This window comes from Dendrobates tinctorius, unplaced genomic scaffold, assembly GCF_039654945.1.
Source record: "Dendrobates tinctorius isolate UK_male_01 unplaced genomic scaffold, ASM3965494v1 ptg000314l, whole genome shotgun sequence".
In the NCBI taxonomy this organism is placed as follows: Eukaryota; Metazoa; Chordata; class Amphibia; order Anura; family Dendrobatidae; genus Dendrobates; species Dendrobates tinctorius.
In genome coordinates, this window is record NW_027361981.1 from 3,760,971 (window position 1) to 3,787,681 (window position 26,711).

At 44.0% G+C, this 26,711-nt stretch overlaps 1 protein-coding gene across 1 annotated transcript in view; it reads left to right on the forward strand.

Moving 5' to 3' along the window:
- LIMCH1 (LIM and calponin homology domains 1) overlaps positions 1–26,711 on the forward strand; it is a 428,272-nt gene that overhangs the window by 379,216 nt on the left and 22,345 nt on the right. The window contains exons 24-29 of the mRNA XM_073561147.1: positions 2,155–2,183; positions 5,777–5,884; positions 16,036–16,128; positions 17,362–17,496; positions 21,155–21,282; positions 21,562–21,659. Coding sequence (XP_073417248.1) covers positions 2,155–2,183; positions 5,777–5,884; positions 16,036–16,128; positions 17,362–17,496; positions 21,155–21,282; positions 21,562–21,659 — 591 coding nt within the window. The remainder of the gene's footprint in view (positions 1–2,154; positions 2,184–5,776; positions 5,885–16,035; positions 16,129–17,361; positions 17,497–21,154; positions 21,283–21,561; positions 21,660–26,711) is intronic.

The window sequence follows — 26,711 nt, forward strand, 5'->3', positions numbered from 1 at the left end:
CCAGAGGTTATCGCATATAGGCAATATACATGTTCATTATGGGTCAACTCCTTTAACCTTACTAGTTAAAGATTAACTAAACTTTCACCTTTGTTAAATAATTTTCTACACTATGGAAGGTTATGAAACTTTGCAAATTACTTTAGTAGAGGATTTGTCTTCATTCACGCAAACACATTGCATGTAATTGGCTTCAAAACGTTTGCTTTTCCCCAGTCGGTTTCCCTGCATTCAGTTTGACATTCGAACTTATTCATGTGGAGTACAAATGCTGGCAGTTTAATAAATCAGCACCTATCTTCCTCTGTGGCCATGTTCACCAATAATGTTAATGCTGCATTTTTTTTTCTTTTGCTTTTTATCCACATTTCCCGTAGGTGTCTGAATCAAAATACGCAATAGCAATAGTCTCAGATCATTGCATTTTTTTGCTGCATTTTCTCCTTTATTTGATGTGTGTTTTTTGTGCAGATTAGAAGTACTTTTTTAAGTATAGAAAAACTTTGATTCTGTATTAAAAAATGCAGCTGTGTTTTTTACAAGCATTTTATTTCAAGCAATCCATAGAGCCTTTAGAGAAGAAACACACCAAAAACGCACAGTTGAACAATATTTTTAAATGCACAATGGGTATGAGTTTTGATTAAATCATATCCACTTTTGTTGGACTGTTAAATGCAGATTTTCTGCACAAAAAAATGCAATGGCAAAAAAAAAAATTATACTCTGTGGGACCTAGTGATGGGCGATGTTTGGTTCCAAGCGAACATTTAATAAAAAGTTTAGAACAGTACACGAACCCCAACTCCATTCAGATAAATGAGGGACGCAAACTTCTGTTTTACACACTGTCATCTACATGACAACATGGCAAATATTGCCTCTGATCGGCAGTAAGATTATTACCGCCAGTCAGAGAGCCGCGGTTGCCCCGCTATCAGATGACAGCGTGAGTCAGCAGCTGTGACAGGCAGTAAAAAGTTTACCTCCAGTCACAGAGACATAGGCTGATGGGAGTACCACTTCCATCAGCCTGCACCTGCTGTCACTAATAACAGCGAGAGCAGGCGCCGGTTGATGGGAGTATTCATCAGCTGGCGCCTGCGCTATAAATAAATCAACAGAAACAACCACAAACTAAACGCAATGCAATAAAGTCCAAAAATAATATTGGTATAGCAAAGTGAAAAATCTTTATTTAGGACAGACAGGTAGGCAGCGTAAACAGGCTAAAAAGTGACAAACAATATCTGGGTAAAGCAGGGCTTTGAAAGCCACTTCAATGCATTCTTTTACAGGACAAATCCCCTAATAAATTGATTTGCAAAGTTTCATAACTTTCCTTGCTGGATAAGGTTATTTAAAAAAAAAGTTTAGTTCTCTTTAAAGGGAACCTGTCACCTGTTTTGGCCGCAATAAGATGCAACCACTGCCTTTTAGGGCTTCTCTACAGCATTCTATAATACTGTAGATAAGCCCCCGGTCCGACCTGCACGATAAGAGAAATAAGTTTTATTATACTCACCTGGGGGGCGGTCCGGTCCAATGGGTGTAGCAGGTCTGGGTCCAGCACCTCCCATCTTCTTGCGATGACGTCCTCCTGCTTGCATCATCGCTCCCGGCATCACACTTCTGCAATAAGCCCTGAAAGGTGGTGGCCGCATCTTATAGCGGCCAAAACAGGTGACAGGTTCGCTTTAATGTTTCCAAGTGAATGTTATGAGACATTTAAAATTATTAGGTCATTGGATTATGTTAGCTAAGTTATGGGATAAACTCAAATATGTTGGTGGTCTGCAGTCATGCCCTTGATATTTCCTACTTGCCTTATAATGACTTTATCCTGGTATTAGCTAGACTGTTCCTACTGCTGCATGTGTTTTAACTGTGAATCCCAGTGATTAGTGAGTTATGAAAGTCACTATAGGTGATTTCAGAGTAGCACAGGACATTTTAAATATAATCTAAAAAAAAAAATTTGTTCCCATTTTTCTACCCAAAACCTAGATAATGTCGCCATGCCTAGGCTTCAGTCATTGGTCCATAATCCCAGCCAGTTACGATTATGCACGTTGTTAATAACCTTTACTTACTTGAGTCTTTTTATGCAAGAGTTAAAAGAATAAAGTTGTTTTGTTCGCTTCTGTTTGACAGGAGAGCCGGAAGTCAGTGGGAACTCATCAGTAAGTAATTTTCCTTGGCGTGTTTGTGTTGTCAGAGTGCTCAAACTGTTTTCTGCACAACGGAAGAAGCGACAAAATATTTCACAGTCTGCCAAGCTAAGACAATGCACAGTAACGTCAGCCGCAAGTGTTTATCGGCTTTATTAGGTTGTGTTTGTCTGATCTGTCAGCAATTACTTCTTCTACCTCAGCGCTTGTTTTAATCGGCTTACATTAGTGTAAGTGTTTAAAGGGATTCTAACCTTCAAAATGTTCTTTCTGCCGTAGTGCCGCTAATACCGGGGTAGACATCTTAGACATATTTTAATGTCATATATGTTGTTTCTATGAATGAAAATTTAGGTCTGTTTGTCAGTGGTGAATTTATGTTCTCTCTGTTCTGTTATGGAGCATTATCCCTAATAAACGTTTTGTAGATATGGAGGAGCAATATGTAACTTCCAGCACGGCTGTCACTAGAGCTTCAGTATTGCTGCAAAACTGTAGAAAAATGCCGATCAAGACAAGAAATGTGGTCACAGTGACTATGAGGAATGCACTAGCTGCCATAATATTGGATACCTAGATTTCTCGAGTAGAGTTAAGCAAAAATTTTCACAAAACCCTTGTCAGAAAGTCAATGGCCAGTGGATCCGAACCCTGCGAACCTCCTCCTACCCGACAGCATATGTGGCTCCTACTGGTTGTGGCACATTGTAGGCATGATGGTGTGTTGGTCCTACTAATCAAAAAATAAGCAGAGGATGGTGGAGACTAGGAGGAGGCTCACAGGACTCTGGTTCAGCAGCTACAGACTACCGAACTGTACCCTGGTCTTGTGAATCATTTTGCTGAACCCTATTTGTGAGTACTTCTCAATGATCTCACATTTACTCCTGAAATAATAATTATGGGAGAACTGGGGGATGGAAAAAGTAGCACTGAGGAATTAAATGAAATAACTTGGCCAAGAGGATTAACTAGCTGCTCCAGGGCCACCCAATACAAAATCTGGCATAAAGGACTCCGATCGCACTCGGATACACGCCAAGACACCTGGCTATGACACAAGTAGACTTATCAGGATGTTAACCATTTCTAATGAATCAATCATCTTAATAGTACAAAAAAAATGGTGATAATACATAGAAAGTGTAAGTAATATCAGCAATCATGTTTCAGTGTATATAACTTGCAGCAGGATGCACCCCATAATGCATTAATAATTTGCGCCTATTTTGGCATCTAACAAATTAAACTGCACGTCAGTGATGTAACAAAAGAGAGGAGGTGCTGCAATGCACAGGCTCTCCGGGTGAACGATGTCGCCCCCACACCATATTTGAGATGGTCAATCTTATAGAGCATATCCGCTGAATCAATGAAATAGCTGTAGTCACCATACCTAATGTGGAAAAGCACTATATTGTTATATTATACCTTTTCAAAGTGACTGTCCAAGTTAATGTTGCATGTACGCCACTCAGTATATCAAGGCGACACAAAGGAAACATGAGTTCTTTTTGGAATCCTGGGGAAATCTTTCTCAGGGGTGACCATTATGTATAATTGTATAATTCTTCACAGTAGAGGGGAGGTAATGGTTTACAGGCACACGTTATGACACAGTTCTGAGCTGAAGTTGATAACAGGGGTTTAATTCAAGCTTCTTTTCATCAAACAGAATCACATCTCTTCATGCAATGCTTCATCAACATATGTGAAAGCCTATTCACAGATGACTTCTCTTCACACACAGTGTCTTAACCTAAGCAGAACCTTGCTCCTGCAGTAAGGTGGGGGAGGGTGATAAGTCCGGTGCTGTAGCTCTTTCAATTCTATATTGAGGTATTAAAAATGCTCCTGGCTGTCCTGACTTCTTCAATGATTACAGAAATCTCTTCTATGGAAGAACTCGTCTATACAGCTTGTCGGATTTCACTCTGACAGGAGACTCTCTAGCACACACCTTACTCTTGATGTCCAGGACACAATAATAACTTTCCCAATATCTCCTGGGGCTGAGCTAGCCACTCCCTGTCTGCTATAACCAATTTAACCCCTATAGTTGCTGGATTATTCTAAATCAACAGTTCAGCTTCTGACACATTAAAACAGCACTGATTATAATTCTGTCTTACACTGTATTCGCCATTGTATTATAGGTTCAATTGAGATTTCACGCTTCACTTTTTTTTCTTAAATTAAACTGAGAGACCCCATTATAAACCAGTTGGGTCCATCAGAAGTTGCTGGTGTCTGTTTATGGAACAGATCAGGCCTTCAGTCTCATGACTGCTGGAATCTTAGTTGCAGTGTTCATGGCAGTTTTGGAGGGCTTATAAAGTTAATCTTGGGGATATGTATAAAATTCAGTTAGCTAGTCATGGAATTACATAACCTGTAGTAAGCATTGTCAACACGTTTACTGCCAGTCAAGTATTCGGTATGTGCAGCTAAAAGGATGTGTGGATAAACCACGCCCCTGCATAGTGCACAAACCACACCCCTGAACAGTGGCCAGCTCACATAGTGTCAATTCCTTCAGAACTTTAAGCCCTCCCCATATGGTTTAACCTTGACTAATGCTATTTATTGATTCCTAATTATGTACCACAATGATGTGAATATAACTGGAGAAGGAAGGTCTGATTCATGTTACTATTCTATAGTATCTAGGAACAACATTTAACAGATTTAACATAAGCGGTATTTGTAGATAAGTACTGCCCGTTAAGACTGCAAATAGACGAGCTGGGCTTAAAATAAAATTAGGCTGTAATATGGACTGGCTGGCTCTATTGGTTGCACAATCCAAGTCTGTAACTACCTTGAAGCTAAGGCTGTGTTCACATGTCTAGTAGTCACCAGAACGCATCCGGCAGAAATTTGTTAAAACACAACTTTTTTGTCCAGCTAAAATGAATACAGTTAAAGTTTTAACTGGACAAAAAAGTTGTGTTTTACCAACTTTTTTTGCTAACGGATTGCTGCTGGATCCGTTCTAACTGATGATTACTGGACATGTGAATGTAGCCTAAAGCAAAATGTACACTCTTAAATGTGATGGAAAGGGAAAAACCTTGCCAAGACTTCTGCATAATTTGTTGAATAATTTTGTTAATATATTGTATTAAGGTACTTATCTAGGGACACTCCCCATATTACAGCCTATACTTAGTTCAGAGCTTCATTCTAAAATTCTGTTGGCTTCAGAGATGAAATTTCGCGGCATTTCATGCTTAACTCTTGGCCTGGTTTTTTGCATTTTGCCTTCTTTACACCTGGCATTGTTATAACCTTAAGTTGGAATTTTAAGGGTATGTTTATCAAGCTTATTGGCTGTTTCCTACGATGAACTGCAGAATTATGAATTCAGCTCTAGGCTATAATTCTGCCTGTAACCTTGGATCAGTACAAAATAGGTAATGTATTTAGAAAGTCACTAAACTGTATTAGTACATTATTTCTATATTGGACAGTAAAGATAGGTTTTATCCATCTGCAAGTGACATGAAAAGATACAGCAATATACCGCAGTTTTGTATGTGATGCCACCATGCTTTCTTTTAGAAAATTTCAGGAAAAAATAGATGATTTCTGTCCTTTATTAGGTATTTCAGCCCTCTTGTAATTCGCCAAGTCGATTTTGTGCTTGGGACCCTGAAGAAGAGCGGAGACGACAAGAGCGATGGCAGCATGAGCAAGAAAGATTACTGCAGGTATTAAGGATGTAATTTAATTTATAATTAATGCATTAAAGGGAATCTGTCACCCCATTTTAACCCTATCAGCTGCTGGCACCGCCATCAGGGGCTTATCTACAGCATTCTGTCATGCTGTATATAAGCCCCTGATGTAACCTGAAAGAGAAGAAAAACAAGTTAGATTATACTCACCCTGGGGTCCGGTCGGATGGGTGTCGCGGTCCAGTCCGGCGCCTCCCATCTTCTAGCGATGACGTCCTCCTTCTTACTTCTGCCACGGCTCCGGCGCAGGGATACTATATTTGCCCTGTTGAGAGCAAAGTAAAATACTGCAGTGCGCAGGCACCGGACCTCTCTGACCTTTCCCGGCGCCTGCGCACTGCAGTACTTTACTCTGCCCTCAACAGGACAGATAAAGTACTGCTGCGCAGAAGCCGCGGCAGTAGTAAGAAGGAGGACGTCATCGCTAGAAGATGGGAGGCACCGGACCGCGACACCCACCGCACCCCCAGTGAGTATAATCTAACTTGTTTTTCTTCTCTTTCAGGTTACACCGACGGCTTATCTACAGCATTACAGAATGCTGTAGATAAGCCCCTGATGGCGGTGCCAGCAGCTGATAGGGCTAAAATGGGGTGACAGATTCCCTTTAAAGGGTTATTCCATTCTATAGATGTATCGTGTATCCGCTGATGATAGATAATAAAAGTCCTAGCGTTTGGACCAGTATATGTTTTAGACTTGAATACGTCTTTTACATTTGAAAATACATGTTATGGTCCTAAAGGCGTTATAAAATTAAGTAGTTGGAATGTAGGTATTTTCTAACATGTCAGAGTAAAGAAAAAGAATGGAGGATCTCAAAAAGCCTACATGAAAGACATGTCAGATCTTGTGTCGTTCTTGATTCTCCACCCTCCATCTTCTTTGACAGCTCTATAGAAGCACAGAAGGGTGGAGATCGAGGTAGAACAAGCAGGTGGGAAGGTGTAGTGAAATGATTGGTCACATCAGGAGCACGCTGAGCGCCTGTACTTGGATTGAACAGTCATTCTGTGCTGACAGGCCCACCCTTCTGTGCTTCATTAAAGTCTATGTTGGAAGGTGTAGTGAAATGATTGGTCACACGAAGGTGCACCGAGCGCTTGTTCTGGGTTTGGACAGTCTGACAGACTCCCTTTAAAGGGAATCTGACGTGAGATTCATGCTGCCTAAACCCCGGGCAGCATGAATCATGCACTGGATGAAGAATTGCAGCCATGTATGATTTACTTTGAAATGCTGAGGGGTTCAAAAGAAAACATACTTTTAAAAAGTCGGCTGGGAGTTTTACAACTTGTATTTCTAGTCCAAGGCCGCTCCCCGGAAACCTTTCTCCATATTAGTCCCGTGAACTGACAGATCTCTCCTTAGATCTATACCTTTGTGTTTATGTATCAGTCATGGGGAAGAATCTTTTACAACTTGTGTGCTTATGAGCAACTGATCTTATTTTTTTTCTAAATCCATTTTACAGGTGAAAATAAGACACTTTGTAATAAGTCTTATTAGAAAAAACTGCTTCTTTCTCCTCCTGGACAGATTATTCACTCTCAAAATTCTCATTTCATTTGTAAAATCTGTCTTCACTGAATTCAGGTTTTCCCGTCACTGAGATTAGGAGATGATGGCTGGTGCTCACAAAGTTCTGTCGAGAAGTGTAATTACTATTACAGGAGAACTTGCAGCAGAGTGTCTGTGTCCGCCTCCAGTTCTTCCATCCTCCATAGAATTTTAAAAGCACCAACTGTCATCTACTATTTCAGAAATGAAAAAATTTGTGTGATATATTACAAAGTTTCTATTTTTGTGTATTATTGATTTATAAAATGAATGATGGTTACTATTTAACCCCTTCCTGACATCCGACGTACTATCCCGTCCACGGTACCCGGGCCCGTATGACCGTGGACGGGATAGTACGTCGGGCCCTTTAATGCGATACCGCGACTAAAGTCGCGGTGATCGCATTAAAATTCCGACGCCATCTCACCTTAGAAAAGATGGCGTCGGCATCCCGGGCTGCGATCCCGCCCCCCCGGCATCCAGAGCGCTGTGATTGGCTGTTCAATTCTGAACAGCCAATCGCAGCGTTTCTCATTGTTTGAGCCAATCAGCTTGGCTGAAACAATGATGTCCTAGGCTGGGATCGAGTACCGATGTACTCGATCCTAGAGCCGGTGCCTGGCAACGCCAGGCACCTGCAAAAAGCACCCGGATTGGCGCGATCGCCGATCTGATCGATCGCGCCAATCGCAGTGCACAGCGGCGCTATATCGCCGCTGTGCCCTGCCAGTACCGGCCAGGATCGGTGCTATATTAGCACCGATCGTGCTGGAGCCTGATGCAGGCCCAGCAGGGCCTGCAGGAGTTGGCTGGCGCGATCGATTAGATCGGCGATCGCGTCAACCACAGGGCACAGCTGTGGTCACCATGTGACCGCTCTGTGCCCTGCTGGTGACCTGGGCATGACCTGCCTAGTAATCGGAGCTGTGAGCTCCGATTCTAGGCAGTTGCCATGGTCACCAGGCAGATCAGGGATTGGTGGGATCGATGTAATCATTCGATCCCACCAATGACAGGTCACAGCAGCGATGTGACCGCTCTGTGACCTGCCCCCTGACCTGCCTCTGACCTGTCTGACCTGTCTGCAGGGGTCCTCACTCTAGCTGAGGATTCCTGCAGAGAGGTCGGACGCAGCAAGAGCTCCTGTGCTGGGTATTGTGGTGCAACAGCTTGTAGCATCACAATCCCTGCAGAAGAAAGAAGAAGAAAGAAAACTACAATTGTAAGTGTTAATTGATCCCTGATCCCCTGCCCAATCTATCTTCACCCCCCCAATCTATCTTCATCCCCCCCCTCTTACCCCCCTTCACCCCCCTTTTACCCCCCTCCACCCCACTTTTGCGCCACCCCCGTGCGCAGCTGGCGAGCGTTGATCGGTGACGCAGTTCACCGATCAACACTCGCTCTCGCTTTTTTTTCCTTAGCCCCCTTTGCGCACTTCCGTTCACACATTCCGCAGCCGCAAAAGTTGGATAAGTGACACACGTCACTTATCCAAGCTTGTGCCTGCCGTTTTTCATTTTTTTCACCCCCCTTTGTGCCACCTAACTACAACCCTAACTGTTGATCCCTGCCCAATCTCTCTTCATCCACCCCAATCCCCCCATCCCCCTTCCCCCTATTTTTACCCCCCTCCACCTCACTTTTGCGCCACCTCCGTGCGCAGCTGCCGAGCGTTGATTGGTGACGCAGTTCACCGATCAACACTTGAGCTCGCTTTTTTTTCCTTAGCCCCTCCGTACACACATCCCGCAGCTGCGAAACTTGGATACTTGGATAAGTGACACAGTTCACTTATCAGAGTTTGCCGTTTTCCTTTCCCCCCCCCCTTGCGCCACCCCGTGCGCACATCCAGCAGCCTAGTTTTGATAAGTGACACTTATCAGCTAGGGCCTGCTGTTTTAGACTTTTTTCCACAGCTTTTTCTTTACAGAAAGTTTACACCAATCACTCCCCCCCCCCTCACGTACACATACAGTTTTCAATAAAGTGTACACCCAAGCACCATATTTACACAAAAATGTCATCAAATTCATCCCAACAGCGCTATTCAGTGGAGGAGGCATATGCTTTACTTGCCTCCGAAACTGATAGCGATTTGGATGACGATCCGACTTTTCTTTATTTTTCGGATTCTTCATCCTCTTCTTCTTCCTCTTCCCCCTCCTCATCTTCCTCCTCGGTTCCTGCGGAACCGCCACGCAGACGCTCCAGGACAGAAGATGAGGCAGCGCCCACCATGCCCGCAGCTGACCCAGTGCTCCCCGTATGGACCTCGCCCCCCGAAAATTACGAGCCACTGATTCCTGATTTTGTGGCAGAATCAGGAATCAAGTTTGACACCACCGGCCTCACAGAAATTGACTTTTTCAAAGTCTTTTTCTCTGAGGATTTTGTTAACCTCATGGTGGAGCAAACTAATTTGTACGCTCGTCAATTTTTGGAGCAAAACCCGCGTTCAACATTTTCAAACTGGTCTCCTGTAGACGCAGTTGAAATGACGCAGTTTTGGGGCCTGGTCCTCCATATGGGGATACTGAAGAAGCCGGAAATTCGGCAATATTGGAGTGTTGATATTTTATACAACACTCCAGTGTTCCGAATGGTCATGGCCCGGACGCGTTTTGAGGCCATCCACAAGTTTCTGCATTATACTGATAATGCAGAGTGTCCCGCACAAGATGACCCCAACTTTGACCGTCTGTTCAAAGTTCGGCCGGTCATCGAACACTTCAACAAAAAGTTTGCTGAAGTGTACGTGCCCCAAAGGGACATCTGCGTGGATGAGTCCTTGGTTCACTTCAAGGGAAGGCTGCGATTCCGTCAATACCTGCCCAGTAAGAGGGCCAGGTACGGAATCAAACTCTATAGGTTGTGTGAGAGTACCTCAGGGTACACCCACAAGTTTAGAGTTTACGAAGGGAAGGACACCCGGATTGAACCCCCTGAGTGTCCTCCTTTCCTGGGAGTGAGTGGGAAAATTGTGTGGGATTTGGTGCACCCACTGCTGGATAAAGGTTATCACCTCTACACTGATAACTTTTATACCAGCATCCCACTCTACAAATCCCTCTCTGAGCGACGTACCGCAGCCTGCGGTACTGTCCGCAAAAATCAGAGAGGCCTCCCGAAGACGCTACTTGGGCAGATGCTCCGAAAAGGTGAGAGCAGAGCCCAATGTAGCGACCACCTGCTGGTGGTCAAGTACAAGGACAAGAGAGATGTCCATCTCTTGACCACCATACACGGTGATGGCAGTACCCTCTGCACTGTACGGGGTACCTCTACACAGGTCCTCAAACCGACATGTGTAGTGGGGTACAACAAAAAAATGGGGGGAGTTGATCTCTCCGATCAACTCCTCCAACCGTACAATGCATTGAGGAAGGCCAAGGTGTGGTACAAAAAGCTGGCCGTGCACATTGTCCAAATGGCAATGCTCAACGCATTCCTGCTGTCACAATGTGCATGCCCCAGCGATACGTCGTACCTTCATTTCCAGGAGGTAGTGGTTAAGGCCATGATGTTTGGCGCTCAGGAAGGAGCGGGCCCCAGTACTTCAGGAACTGAAGGTGCTCGTATTGTCCCAGGTCAGCATTTTCCGGGGGTGGTCCCGCCAACCCCAAGAAAAGGTAAGCCGCAAAAAAGGTGTCGAGTGTGTTACAAAAAAGGAATACGCAGGGACACCATTTACCAGTGCGACACCTGCCCCGAAAAACCTGGCCTGTGCATGAAGGATTGCTTCAAATTGTACCACACCTCCATGCACTACTAATTTACATTAGATTAGTTGGGGGCACATCTAGATTTGTTCATTGAGGGTCTAGTATCCAAAATGATGTCATATGTGGGTTTTTTTCCTGTTTAGGCACATCAGGGACTCTGCAAATGGAACATGACGCCAGCAGACCATCAAAGTCTGCATTCCAAAACAACACTAGTTCCCTTTCGAGCCCCAACGTGTGCCTAAACAGTTTTTTCCCACATGTGGGGTACCAGAGTACCCAGGACAAATTGGACAACGACTTTTGGGGTCCAATTTCTCCTGTTACTCTTGGGAAAATTAAAAATTGGGGACTAAATGATCATTTATGTGGGAACAAAACAGGATTTTATATTTTCACGCCTGGGCATTATAATCTTTAGTGAAACACTTGGGGGTTCAAAGTGCTCACCACACATCTAGATAAGTTCCTTAGGGGGTCTAGTTTCCAAAATGGGGTCACTTATGGGGGGTTTCTACTGTTTAGGAACATCAAGGGCTCTGCAAATGGAACATGACGCCCGCAGACCATTCCATCAAAGTCTGCTTTCCAAAACGTCATTACTTCCCTTTCGAGCCCTGACGTGTGCCCAAACAGTAGTTTTCTCCCACATGTGGGGTATCAGGGTACTCAGGACAAATTGGACAACAACTTTTGGGGTCCAATTTCTCCTGTTACTCTTGGGAAAATTAAAAATTGGGGACTAAATGATCATTTATGTGGGAACAAAACAGGATTTTATATTTTCACGCCTGGGCATTATAATCTTTAGTGAAACACTTGGGGGTTCAAAGTGCTCACCACACATCTAGATAAGTTCCTTAGGGGGTCTAGTTTCCAAAATGGGGTCACTTATGGGGGGTTTCTACTGTTTAGGAACATCAAGGGCTCTGCAAATGGAACATGACGCCCGCAGACCATTCCATCAAAGTCTGCTTTCCAAAACGTCATTACTTCCCTTTCGAGCCCTGACGTGTGCCCAAACAGTAGTTTTCTCCCACATGTGGGGTATCAGGGTACTCAGGACAAATTGGACAACAACTTTTGGGGTCCAATTTCTCCTGTTACTCTTGGGAAAATTAAAAATTGGGGACTAAATGATCATTTATGTGGGAACAAAACAGGATTTTATATTTTCACGCCTGGGCATTATAATCTTTAGTGAAACACTTGGGGGTTCAAAGTGCTCACCACACATCTAGATAAGTTCCTTAGGGGGTCTAGTTTCCAAAATGGGGTCACTTGTGGGGGGTTTCCACTGTTTAGGCAAATCAGACGCTCGTCAAACGTGACATGGCGTCCGATCTCAATTCCAGCCAATTTTAGGTTGAAAAAGTCAAACGGGGCTCCTTCCCTTGTGAGCCCTGCCATGTGCCTAAACAGTGGTTCCCCCCCACATTTTGGGTATCAGCATACTCAGGACAAATTTGACAACAACCTTTGGGGTCCAATTTCTCCTGTTACCCTTGGGAAAACAAAATATTGGGGACTAAATGATCATGTTTGTGGAAAAAATATGATTTTCTATTTTCACTCCCGGGTGTTATAAACTTCTGTGAAGCCCTTGGGGGTTCAAAGTGGTCACCACACATCTAGATAAGTTCCTTAGGGGGTCTAGTTTCCAAAATGGGGTCACTTGTTGGGGGTTTCCACTGTTTAGGCACATCAGACACTCGTCAAACGCGACATGGCGTCCGATCTCAATTCCAGCCAATTTTAGGTTGAAAAAGTCAAACGGGGCTCCTTCCCTTCTGAGCCCTGCCTTGTGCCCAAACAGTGGTTCCCCCCCATATATTGGGTATCAGCGTACTCAGGACAAATTTGACAACAACTTTTGGGGTCCAATTTCTCCTGTTACCCTTGGGAAAATAAAAAAATTGTTGCTAAAATATTATTTTTGTGACTAAAAAGTTAAATGTTCATTTTTTCCTTCCACGTTGCTTCTGCTCCTGTGAAGCACCTGAAGGGTTAATAATCTTCTTGAATGTAGTTTTGAGTAGCTTCAGGGGTGCAGTTTTTAGAATGTTGTCACTTTTGGGTATTTTCTGCCATATAGACCCCTCAAAGTGACTTCAAATGTGAGGTGGTCCCTAAAAAAAATGGTGTTGTAAGTTTTGTTGTAAAAATTAGAAATCGCTTGTCAAATTTTAACCCTTATAACTTCCTAACAAAAAATGTTGTTTCCCAAATTGTGCTGATGTAAAGTAGACATGTGGGAAATGTTATTTAGTAACTATTTTGTGTCACATATTTCTCTGTTTTAAGGGCATACAAATTCAAAGTTTGAAAATTGCAAAATTTTCAAAATTTTTGCCGTATTTCTGTTTTTTTCATAAATAAACGCAAGTTATAGCGAAAATTTTTTACCACTAAAGTGAAGTACAATATGTCACGAGAAAACAATCTCAGAATCGCCTAGATCCGTTGACGCGTTCCAGAGTTATAACCTCATAAAGGGACAGTGGTCAGAATTGTAAAAATTGGCCTGGTCATGAACGTGCAAACCACCCTTGGGGGTGAAGGGGTTAAAGTAGTCCCTGCCTGGCTTTTCAGGGTATAAAAGAATGTGATTCATGCTGTCTGTGGTTCGAGTAGCATGAATGTTATGAACTTTAGCACTCAGTATAAAACATCCATCAGTGCTGAAAATGTAGTTGCCCTTACTACACAGCTACTTGATGTTGAGGGATAAATGAGTGACCATACAGTAGAGCTGTGCAGCACACTACCTCACAAAGTGACTCTCTATGGAAATCGTCCGATCTGAAAACTGATACTTCCGGTGTCGAAGTTGCTCTTATAGGAAACTATCTGATCCATATCCCTTTACAGTAAACTGGATTAAATGTGCCCTTAGGCTATGTGCACACGTTGCGGATTCTGCTGCGTTTTTTTCCGCGCGGAAACGCAGGTAAAAACTCAGGTAAAGTTACCTGCGGTTTTCCTGCGGTTTGGTTTGCGATTTTGCCCTGCAGTTTCACACCTCTACTATGGTAGAGGTATGAAACCGTTGCGGAATCCGCACAAACAATTGACATGCTGCGGTTTGTAAACCGCAGCAAAACCGCGCGGAAAAAAACGCACCGTCAGCACAGCGTTTTTGAAACCCCATAGGGTTTCATTGTACTGTACTTGGTCAGCGGAACTGCTGCGTTTCCGCAGGGGCAAATCCGCTGCGGAAACGCAGCAGAAACCGCACCGTGTGCACACAGCCTTATAATAGATCCCTACTGAGACGTCATTCTGACATCCTTATTTCACTTATGTGCTCCATCCATATTTTTCATGAAGAGAACATAAACCCATTATAGTCTAAGGATCTGTTACATGTCCATGTTTTTAGCAGATCAAGTATCTGCAAAAAAAAAAAGACAAATTTGAGAACTGTCCATTTTTTACTGTTTAATTTTTATTTATTCTTTTGTGTAAGAAAAACAGATACAACCCTAAAAAATGGATGTCTGAATAAGGGTACCGTTACACTTAGCGATGTACCAGCGATCCCGACCACGATATGACCCGGTCAGGATCGCTGGTGCATCGCTAAGTGGTCGCTAGTGAGCTGCCACACAGGCAGATCTCACCAGCGACATAGCAGGGGTCGGGGATCGCTACTTACCTGTCAGACGCAGCGATCCTGACGTCCTCCCGCCCGGCTCCACGCGTCACTCGTCGGCGCCAGCAGGAAGCCCAGCAGGAAGTGGCCGACGAGAAACGGTCCAGGCCGTTCTCGCGCGATCAGCGATAACCAGTGGGAGAGCGGGTTGTAGGTAAGTATCACACATAGCGATATCGCTAGCAATATCGCTGCTGCGTCACAAAAACCAGTGACGTTATAGCAATATCGCTTAGTGTAACGGGACCTAAGACCCAACAATTTTGTTCACTCTTTGACCACTCGCTGAACGTCGGGCGAATAATATAGTAAACAGATTGGTTCAAACTTGGTGCTGTTCTATTTTAAGACTGAAAAAGTAAATTTGGAAAAATCATGTAATTTTTTTTACAGCTTTTAGTGGTGTGGTTTGTGGCCTCCTTATTGCAGGTTACCTGTAGCTTTAAAGGTATTATCCAGGATTATTTTTTTATTCTCAGTCTAAAAACTAACAGGAAGGTAGTTGCTAACTACCGTACCTGCTTGTTATACTCATCTCCAGCACAGAGTGGTTATTGACCGCTCCTGCTGGCATTTCAGCTGCTTCACATCAACAGAAGAGATCATCTTCTGGGCTGCTCTGTTGACGGGGTGTGGCTGCCACCATCCTATTGACTGATAGCCAGATCCTTGCAGTTAGGCAGCAGGGAGCCGGCCGTCAATCAGCATGACATCGGCAGTCAACAGAGCAGATCGGAAGAGAAGCCACTGCTCTGCTGGCGTGATGTCAGAAGATGCCACAGAATCGCCTTCAAGAGCGGTCTGTGACCGCTCTGAGCCTTCAGAGATCAGCGCTGGGCACAACAGGCCGATAGTTAGCAACTACCTGCCTATTACTTCTTAGGCCCATAGTTTTAACAAAAATGGTCCAGGATAACCCCTTTAAAATGCTACTATCAAACCTATACAATGTCCTTTCTCGCTAAATAACATTGATTTTTTTTTTTTCAACTCATTAATGGATATATAATCTTTAATACTAGGGCAGTGTTGATAAATAATAATATGGCTTCCCATTTCTAGCTAATTTGAATCATGGACTGATTTCATCCCTGTAGATTTATTATTTTATAGATACATTTACAACTGACAGCTAGTCCTCGTCTTCCTTCATCGTGGATAATTGTCTCAATTTTCAACAGGAAAGGTACCAAAAAGAACAAGAGAAATTAAAGGAGGAGTGGGAGAAGGCTCAGAAGGAGGTGGAGGAGGAGGAGCGCAAATATTACGAGGAGGTATTAATGAACTGTATTATTTAGTCTATTCCATAAATAAATGTGACGAAGAGCTAAGATATTATTATTATTATTATTATTATTATTATGCATTTATATAGCGCCATTTATTCCATGGCGCTTTACATGTGAAAAGGGGAAATATAGACAAGTATAATAAACATGTGTAAGACAAGGGACATTATTAAGATATTAAGCTGTTTTGCCAGTAAGTGATGTACCAAAAGTCAAAGAAAAATTATTAATCAGTAATTTTTCTTGAGAATGACTTATAGCTCTGATTTGCAATATAAAATCTCTAAAATTTCATAGGCTAATGGGGTACAACTGAGATTTCCAATATGTAGTGCACATACTGTAGATAGGCTGCTATGAGGACACAGTACTTGTCAAAAGTTTGGACACATTTATTCATGCACATTTCTTTGTTGTTATTGGAATGTGCACATTGTAAAGTCAGACTGAAGGCAGCAAATATCACAAAGAATCAAATTGTAGTTTCTGAGGCTGATAACTCTGAAGAACTTATCCTCTGCAGCAGAGATAATTCTTGGTCTTTGTTTCTTCTGGCAGTCCTCATGAAAGGCAGTTTCATCTGCTTGAGATCATGAAGACATGGGTGTAAAGCGTCATCAAAGTAAAACAGGGGTACTATGAGGAATTGAAGGCCTAACAAATTCTCGTTTGTTTCACACGTGTTTCTTTTACTCCTTGTTTCCATATATGTTCGTTAGTAGAATCAAACTGAAGGCAACAAACCCACAATGTGCACTTTCCAACCAGAACAATAATACTTGGTAAACTGTGATGTCAAATGGCACTGAAATGATCTACTGTAGAAAGTAGCTGTGGATAGCGTGACGTCCTATCTGCTATAGAAGGGGAAACGGAGTCCTGAAGAAGGGCAGACCAGGTTTTTGAGTGTACGAAACCAGGCCTGTACAGAAATCAATGGATTGGAAGGGAATTAAGTATGCACCTTAGCTGTCGCACTATATAATAAGAAAGAATAGCTATAGTGACGGAAAAAGTCTTATTCTTGTAAATCTATTAGAACAGGCTTCACAACTTTTCCAGAATGGGGACACGCTGCTCTCTCCTATGGAATAAAGCTTGCATTTCGGTGACATTTCTCCAAACGCAATCTTACACCTTCCAGCAGCACATTTCTTGGTGGCAGTCATCACTGTTTCTCCGTCTGTTGTTGTAACCAACAATGCTTGTGCCTTTTAGGAAAGAAAAATCATAGAAGACACAGTGTTGCCATTGACCATGTCACCAGTCAGCAGTGTCCATCATGGTTTATCTGAAACGAATGGGAGTTCAGTCTCCAACCATAGTGAAGCAGGAGCAGGCGTACCGGGAGAGGTATGTTCTTTCTCCAGTTACTGTTTATACCCCTATCGACATGGTAACACTTGAGGACAATATGGAGTTACATGCTTGGTCTTTTTCAGATAAAAATATTGATGGCCTATCATTTGCAAAGTCCAAGAATATCTGATTATCTGATTGGTTTGGTCTGATTTGAAGCAATTATGCGGATTATCTCTCATTGTTTACCCCAGAGTAGCGCCATATCCCTAGTAATGGGTGTACCTGGCACTGCATTTTTCAGCAGCCTTGTGCCAGTCTAACAAATAAGGTGGCTTGTGAAAGTATTCACCTCCTCCTCCCCCCTGGCATTTTTCGTGTTTTGCTACATCACAACCTGGAATTTCACTGTGTTTTTTGAGGGTTTGCATCAGTTCATATAAAGAACATGCCTACAACTGTGAGCATTTGGTTTTCTTTTTATTGTGAAGCAAACAACAAATAGTGCAAAATATCTGAAAACTACAATGTGCATAACTATTCACCCCCTAAAGTCAGTACTTTGCAAAAGCCTCCTTTTGTGGCAATTACAGCTGCAAAGTGCTTTCGATAAGTCTCTTTGAGCTTTCCACATTTGGCCACTGGGATTTTTGCCTATTCCTCAAGTTAAAACTGCTCCAGTTCATTCAAGTTAGATGGTTTCCTCTGGTGAACAGCAATCTCCAAGTCTGACCACAGATTCTCAATTGGATGATTAAGATCTGGGCTTTGACTAGGCCACCCTAAAACATTTACACGTTTTCCCTTAAGCCACTCGAGCACTCCCTAGGGCCGTGGGTTACTCGGTACCAGGCCGGTGTCTTAAGGGGATGTGTCACGACAGCAGTGACCGGGCCGTGGCCCTGAGTGTCCATGTAAAATAAGAACTGATTAAGAATAAAGTCTATGTGTAGATAAGTTCGTGATGCCACCTGTGGTTTCTGGTCAGAGGTGACCAGCGCTGCACAGCAGATTGTCTGGGACAGGCAGAGCTTTTGTCCCAGGGCAGTGGTGGTAGAAAAGATGTATATTTGGTAGTGGTAGATGTAGCAGCGCTGAGTAGGTGTTGCAGAAAGAATTCAGAGGACACAACTGGGTACAGTTCCAAAGCTTTACTCACAGTTCTTGTGTACGCGAATACCCGCTTGGCGCTGCGTTCTCCAGGTGAGGGGTCCAGCAAACTCTCTGGCAGATGGAGAACACCTTTCCAGAACTCCATTCAGTGTGTTCCTTTCCTGGCCCCCTCCCTGTGCTGATTTCCTCCCTCCTGTCCAGTACCTTCACAAACAGTGTTCCAAGCCAGCAGACTCGGATCTTGGCGGGAATAACCTTTGGGTCTCTGGATCCTATTTGTCTGCCTTTTCAGTGTGTAATTGTAGATTTGGCTGCAGCACTTGCAATGCACGGAGCCTCTGGTTGATCTAGCTGAGTCCGTTGTTCACACCACTAGTTTTAGGGCCAGTCCCTCCACCCGACGTCAGCCTGCGTGGAATGAGCCCCATGGACAGTATGGTTGCTGTACCGTGCCTCTGGGAGCCCTTCCCTCTACTGGGAGCTTATTTCAGTCTCTTTCCTTTGCGGCAGCTCCTCCTGACCAGGAGCTGCTTCACACACGTCCTTCCACTTCCTCTCCTCAGGGCGGACTCCCAACTAACCTCTATTCTCCTGCTCTTGTCCCACTAGCTCCACCCACCTCCCAACACCCTTTACCACCCAGGCAGGGTTGAGATCATCCTCCCGTAGGGTACATCCAGATGCCCTGCTGCTATAGGGTGTGTGTTGGGTGCAGGTGTTAGAGTACTGTCAGGTGCCTACACCTTACCTGGGAAGTGGGATACCGCACTTCTGGGTGAGGTGCAGTATCTCTGTGGCAACTGAACCCTCAGGGGTGCCACATGTATGCTTTGGGTCAGTGTTTTTTTGGAAGGTTAACCTCTGTCCCAGTCTCACATCACTGACAGACTGAAACAGGTTTTGCACAAGAATATCTCTGTACTTTGCACCATCCATCTACCCCTTGACTCTGACCATTTTCCCTGTCCCTGCTGTCGAAAACATCCCCACAGCATGATGCTGCCACCACCATGTTTCACTGTGGGAACGTTGTACTTGGAGTGATGGGCAGTGTTGGTTTGGCGCCAGATTTAGCATTTACCTTGGTGGACAAACGTTCAATTTTGGTCAAATCTGACCACAGCACCTTCCTCCATACATTTGGGGAGTCTACTACATGTCTTTTGTCAAACTAAAAACAACCCTTACAATTTTTGTATGTGAGAAAAAAGCTTTTTTCTTCCCACTCTTCCATAAAGGCCACCTTTGTGGAGTGTACAGCTTATTGTGGTGATATGGACAAACACTCCAGTCTCTGCAGCTCCTGCAGGGTTACCTTTGGTCTCTGTACTGCCTCTCTGATTAATGACCTCCTTGCCCAGACTGAGAGTTTTGGTGGGCGGCCCTCTCTTAGCAGGTTTGTTGTGGTGCCATGTTCTTTCCACTTGATGATAATGGATTTGATGGTGCTCCTGAGGATAATCAGCTATTGGGATATTTTTGTAAAGCGACCCTGAATTGTTCTTCTCAACAACTTTGTCCCTGACTTGTTTGGAGATCTTTCATCTTCATGGTGGTGTTTGGTTAGTGGTGCCTCTTGCTTAATGGTGTGGCAGCCTCTGTGGCCTTTCAGAAAAGGCCCAGCTTTTGTTGAACAGATTTTTGCCTATCCTGTGCATACTGCAGCCAACAGCTGAAAATTGCAGCTCTGATTCCTGCACTCACAGCAAATAGTTTATTTTGCTGAGGAAAGTAAGTAAGTTATTCTTTTTCCAATGGACCGGGGATAACTTATTTTGGAATAACGCTTTAATGCCAGAGTCACAGAATCTGGTCAAGCCTGCTGTAGTCAAACTCTGATTAATGTTTGATCAGAATATGATCGTAGTGTAATCCGATTCTCCTTGGATGAGGGAAAGATGGATAAAAAATGTCTTCATCTTCTCCATTGTGTCTGCCTGTAAAAATCGGATGTCATTCAAGTGCAGTCCGATGTTTTTCGTGGACTCGTTCATTTGCATGGCCGAGCGTGATGACCTGGGCATGCTGCGATTCTTTTCTGAGTCGGTCCAAGGAAAAAATCGGACGCATAGAATAACATTGGTCCGAGTGCGATTTGACGTTTTGTTAGATCGCACTTCGAATACGGCCATGTGCATGCGCCCTAAAGCTGATCTCCCATATGCCTTCCTAATAAGCGCCATTTACCCCTGTGCATGTGTTCATGTGTAGCTCTCATCTGATTTTCCCCAGTCTTTTAATTGTAATTTTCTTTATGTAGCAGCCAACAAATTTCATTGCTTTTAAAGTGATTAAAATTAATTAGCAATGAAACAAAATGAGAGGTCTCCGCTCCTAGGAGCTTATCGTTTTTTCATGAATTGATGGATTCATTACTTGTAGTTTAGTTTGTTGTAGTGTCACTCTTTGTAGTGAGAACCATTGCTGTATGTTCTAATCCCATGGTAAATGTCTACACAGAAGCAACATGTTAAAGCTGCAGTATAAAGTATGAGGGAGGGCACAAGTATTGCTTTTTTATGTGTGGCGGTAATATATAATTAGTGGAAATGTTAGACAATCACACATTAACAACTTCAAAATTATCTCTTATTTACAGCCCTGGATACAAAACCGAAATCATCTAATGGAAGATTCACATTCAGCTGAGAACACCCCATGGCCCCAGTTATCGGCCAGAGAAGGGGCTGCTCATAAAGCAGACGAGGATCGCACAAGAAGGAACACGTATGTGTGCAAGAGAGGTTTATAAGTAAAAGAGAATGCCCTCGCTGGCATGTGAGCTATTCATTGGCAGCAAGCGCAGATCTTGAAAGTGGTTTGGAACTGAAATGGAAACTATTTTAGAAAGTCACATGACATTTTATTGTACAATGACAACGTTTTATTGCACCTTATCACATTATGGATTGTTTCAGTATTGTTAATATGAAGGTGTTGTGGAATATGTTGGATCTATATAAATAAAGTTATTATTATGATTTCTCTTATGTCTTTTATTATCAGCGGTACTGAAAATGAGAAGTTGTCTACATCCGGAAAACCAATGGACCAAAACCCAGAGCAGCAGCACAATGCTTCTACCAAACTTCACCTTCCGTTAGGTGAGCCGTGTCTTCCCATGGACTACTAACCTAAAGCCTCACCTTGGTTTCTCTTTTCTTGCATATTGAAATATGTTTTTTGCTTGAATATCCTTTTACAGTCACATTGGATTATGGGGTTGCTATGAAACAAAATAATGGGTTTGGCCGATTTAAGATCAGGGCTTATCTACAGCATTCTATAATGCTGTAGATAAGCCCCCGATCCGACCTGAAAGATGAGAAAAATAACTTTTATTATACTCGTCCGGGGGCAGTCTGGTCCGATGGGTGTCGCAGGTCTGGGCCCGGCGCTTCCCATCTTCTTATGATCTGAGAGCAGAGCAAAATACTGCAATACGCAGATGTCGGGAAAGGTCAGAGAGTCCCAGCATCTGCGCACTGCAATACTTTGCTTTTCCCTCAACAGGGCACATAAGTACGCCTGCACATGAGCGCAATGTCGGATGTCGGGGAGCCAAGAAGCAAGCAGGAGGGCGGCGGATCAGGGGCTTATCTGTTATGATTGAGTCACCGTAGGAGGCAAAAATAGTAATGCTAGCTAAGTCCAGAAAACCAGAGAAGTTGGCAGCTATCGGATTGCAGACCCCTGAACCTATCAACACAACTAGCAGTAGCCGTGGGGGGCTCCTACGATGCCCTAGGCCCCTCGATCACAGCCGGAGGACTACATAGCCTAAAGACAGAAAGGGAAATCTAAACTGCCCCAGAGCAGACCCCAAAGTAAAAGGCAGCCCCCCACATATAATGACGGTGAAGCAAGAAGAAAGAACAAAACACAGACAGAAAGATAGACTGAGCAAAGATGGGGCCCACGCTAGCTTAGATAGGAAAGGACAGGAAGGCTGCTGTCTGCAATCCGTGAAAAACCCTATGAAAATAAGAGCCAACAAACTGACAGTAAAAAAGGCCCTGAAGACGCTAGGCTTCAAAAAAGCTATGTCAGTACTCAGGAATATTCTGAAGACAGAGCAACAGGCAAAAGGAGATTCAGCTAACCCCAGCAGGCAATGGCAGAATCCAGAAAAGCAAGGAAAACAAAACACTAATGCAAAAAGGCAAAGCAGAAATCTTAGCTTTAGGCTGGTTTCACATTTGCGTTTTTTAGCACTGGAAAAAAACGCATATGTGCGCATGCGTTTTTTCCCCTATATTTAACATGGGTGCGCATACCTGCGCGCTTGTAAGCGCATGTATGCGATTTTCATGCGCTGCGTTTTTTTGGGGTGTGCGTTTGTATTTTCCAGACGCAGCATGTTGCATTTTTTGGCCCTGCAAAAAAGCGCATGCGCACATATGCGCACGTTTTGCGCTAAAAATGGCCATTATAGCCTATGGATGCGCATATGTGCGCACTGGCATGCTCATGTATGCGTTTTTTTGCATATGCGTTTTTTTTTTTTAACCATGGAATTTAGGGGTTTGGGTTAGAGTTAGGGTTAGTTAAGGGGGTTTAGGGTTAGGGTCAGGGTCAGGGTTAGGGTTGGGGTTTGGGTCAGGGTAAGGGTTAAGTATGGTTTGGTTAAGGGTTAGGGTCAGGGTTAGGGTCAGGATTAGGGTTAAGTATGGTTTGGTTAAGGGTTAGGGTCAGGGTTAGGGTTAGGGTCAGGGTTAGGGTTAGGGTCAGGGTTAGGGTTAAGTATGGTTTTGTTAAGGGTTAGGGTCAGGGTTAGGGTCAGGATTAGGGTTAAGTATGGTTTGGTTAAGGGTTAGGGTCAGGATTAGGGTTAGGGTCAGGGTTAGGGTTAGGGTCAGGGTTAGGGTTAAGTATGGTTTGGTTAAGGGTTAGGGTCAGGGTTAGGGTCAGGGTTAGGGTTAGGGTCAGGGTTAGGGTTAAGTATGGTTTTGTTAAGGGTTAGGGTCAGGGTTAGGGTCAGGATTAGGGTTAAGTATGGTTTGGTTAAGGGTTAGGGTCAGGGTTAGGGTTAGGGTCAGGGTTAGGGTTAGGGTTAGGGTCAGGGTTAAGGTTAGGGTTAGGGTCAGGGTTAGGGTTAGGGTTAGTTAGGGTTTAGGGTTTGGGTTAGGGTTAAGTATGATTTGGCTAAGGGTTAGGGTCAGGGTTAGGGTTAGGGTTAGGGTCAGGGTTAGGGTTAGGGTCAGGGTTAGGGTTAGTAAAGTCATGGTTTGGGTTAGTGTGAGGGGCCACCTAATGTTGGAAAAAAACGCAAACGCGGTAAAAACGCACTAAAAACGCATACAAACGCATAAAAACGCTGCGTTTTTTTCATGCATGCTCATAAAAATGCTTGAAAAAAACGCAGCAGTTGTATGCTTTTGTATGCGTTTTTTCAATGCGTTTTTTTGCAGGAAAAACGCGCTGCAAAAAAAAGCAAGTGTGAAACTAGCCTTAGATGAGCAGGAATCAGACTGGTTTCCTAGAAGTCCACAGAGAAATCACCCGCAGGCCAGAAGGGCGTCGGCAGCCTTATATCCAGTCATTAACTCCACTCAGCCAGTCATCTTCATCAGCCCCAGGTGTTTGACAATCAGGCTCACTACCTTTCTTCACCAGAAGAGGGAGTCCCTCGGGCTCGGTAGTGAAGGGGAAAATGAACTCACAACAGTACCTCCCCCTTGAGGAGGGGTCACCGAACCCTCAACCACGCCACCAGGGCGATCAGGGTGAGCCCGATGAAAGGCATGCACCAATCTTTTGGCATGAATATCAGAGGCAGAGACCCAGGAATTATCCTCCTGACCATAACCCTTCCACTTAACCAAATACTGGAGTCTCCGTCTAGCCAGACGGGAATCCAGTACTTTCTCTACCTCATATTCCATGTTACCTTCAACCAATACAGGGTCTGGAGGTGCAACCCCCGGAACAACAGGTTCAACAAACCTCTTCAACAAAGATTTATGGAACACATTATGGATTTTAAATGTGACAGGAAGAGCCAAACGAAAAGAGCCCGCATTAATAATCTCCAAAATCTTGTAAGGTCCAATAAATCTAGGCTTAAACTTAGGAGAAGCCACCTTCATAGCAATATTTTTTGATGATAACCACACCATATCACCAACCTTAAATTGGGGACCAATGGTCCTATGTCGGTTGGAAAACCGCTGGGCCTTTTCCTGGGAGAGAGATACTGTAACTTATCCACCACTTGGTCCCAGATCTGGTGCATTCTCTCCACCACAGTGTCAACCCCTGGGCTGGCAGAGGGCTCCACCTGCCCTGAAGAAAATCGAGGATGAAACCCAAAGTTACAAAAAAAAGGAGACATCAAAGTGGCAGAACTAGCTCTATTATTTAAAGCAAATTCGGCCAAGGGCAAAAATGAAACCCAATCATCCTGATCAGCAGAAATAAAACATCTCAAATATGACTCCAAGGTCTGGTTTGTTCTCTCTGTCTGCCCATTGGTCTGAGGGTGAAAAGCAGAGGAGAAGGACAACTGAATTCCCAGCTTGGAACAGAAAGTTCTCCAAAATCTAGACACAAACTGGACTCCTCTGTCAGATACAATGTTCTCAGGAATCCCGTGCAAGCGAACCACCTGTTGTAAAAACAGGGGCACCAATTCAGAGGAAGACGGCAACTTAGGGAGTGGTACAAGATGAACCATCTTAGAGAACCTATCACAAATCACCCAAATAACAGTCATCCTTTGAGAGACAGGCATATCAGAGATGAAATCCATTGAAATATGGGTCCATGGCCTCTTGGGGACAGGCAAAGGCATCAACAACCCACTAGAGCGAGAACACAATTTAGACCGGGAGCACGTCCCACAGGACTGCACAAAATTCCTGACATCACGAGACAAGGAGGGCCACCAAAAAGACCGACTCACCAGATCTCTAGTACCAACAATACCTGGATGACCAGCCAAAGCAGAGCAATGAACTTCAGACATCACTCTCTTCTTCCACTGGTCAGGAACATACAACTTTCCACTGGGACAACGCTCAGGTTTGTCCTCCTGGAACTCTTCCAGAGCACGTCTCAAATTGGGCGAGATGGCAGAAAGAACTACCCCTTCGCCTAAGATGGTAGCAGGCTTGGTCACCACAGGAGAATCAGCAAAGAAGCTCCTAGAGAGGGCGTCAGCCTTGACATTCTTAGTTCCAGGAAGAAAAGAAACCACAAAATCAAAACGTGTAAAAAACAAGGCCCACCTAGCCTGTCTAGGGTTCAAGCACTTAGCCGACTCTAGGTAAATCAAATTCTTGTGGTCAGTGAGGACCACGACTTGATGCTTAGCTCCCTCCAACCAATGTCTCCACTCCTCAAATGCCCATTTCATGGCTAACAGTTCCCGATTCCCCACATCATAGTTACGTTCAGATGGAGAGAACTTTCGGGAAAAGAAAGCACAGGGATTCATTTTAGATGTTACAAGATCCTTTTGGGACAAAACAGCTCCTGCACCAATCTCAGAAGCATCCACCTCTACCTGGAACGGAAGTGAGACATCAGGTTGCCGCAAAACCGGGGCGGAGGTGAATCTTCGCTTCAGCTCCTGAAAGGAAGAAACAGCCTCCGGAGACCAATTTAACACATCAGCACCCTTCTTAGTCAAATCAGTCAATGGCTTGGCAATACTAGAAAATTTTGCTATAAATTTCCGATAAAAATTAGCAAAACCCAAAAACTTCTGGAGGGCCTTCAAAGAAGTGGGCTGAACCCAATCGTAAATGGCCTGTACCTTGGCCGGGTCCATTTCATTAGTTGACGGGGACAAAATAAATCCTAAAAAAGAAATCCTCTGTACTCCAAAAAGGCATTTAGATCCTTTGACATACAGGGAATTCTCCCTCAAGATCCGGAACACAGTCCGAATATGTTCCACATGAGAATCCCAATCCTTGGAGAAGATCAAAATATCATCCAGATAGATAATCAAAAATTTATCGACAAAATCTCGGAAAATATCGTTCATGAAGTACTGGAAGACAGAAGGGGCATTAGTGAGCCCAAAAGGCATCACCAGGTACTCAAAATGTCCCTCCGTAGTATTAAACGCCGTCTTCCATTCATCCCCATGCTTAATGCGAATAAGATTATACGCCCCCTGAGGTCAAGCTTGGTAAACCAGCAAGCAC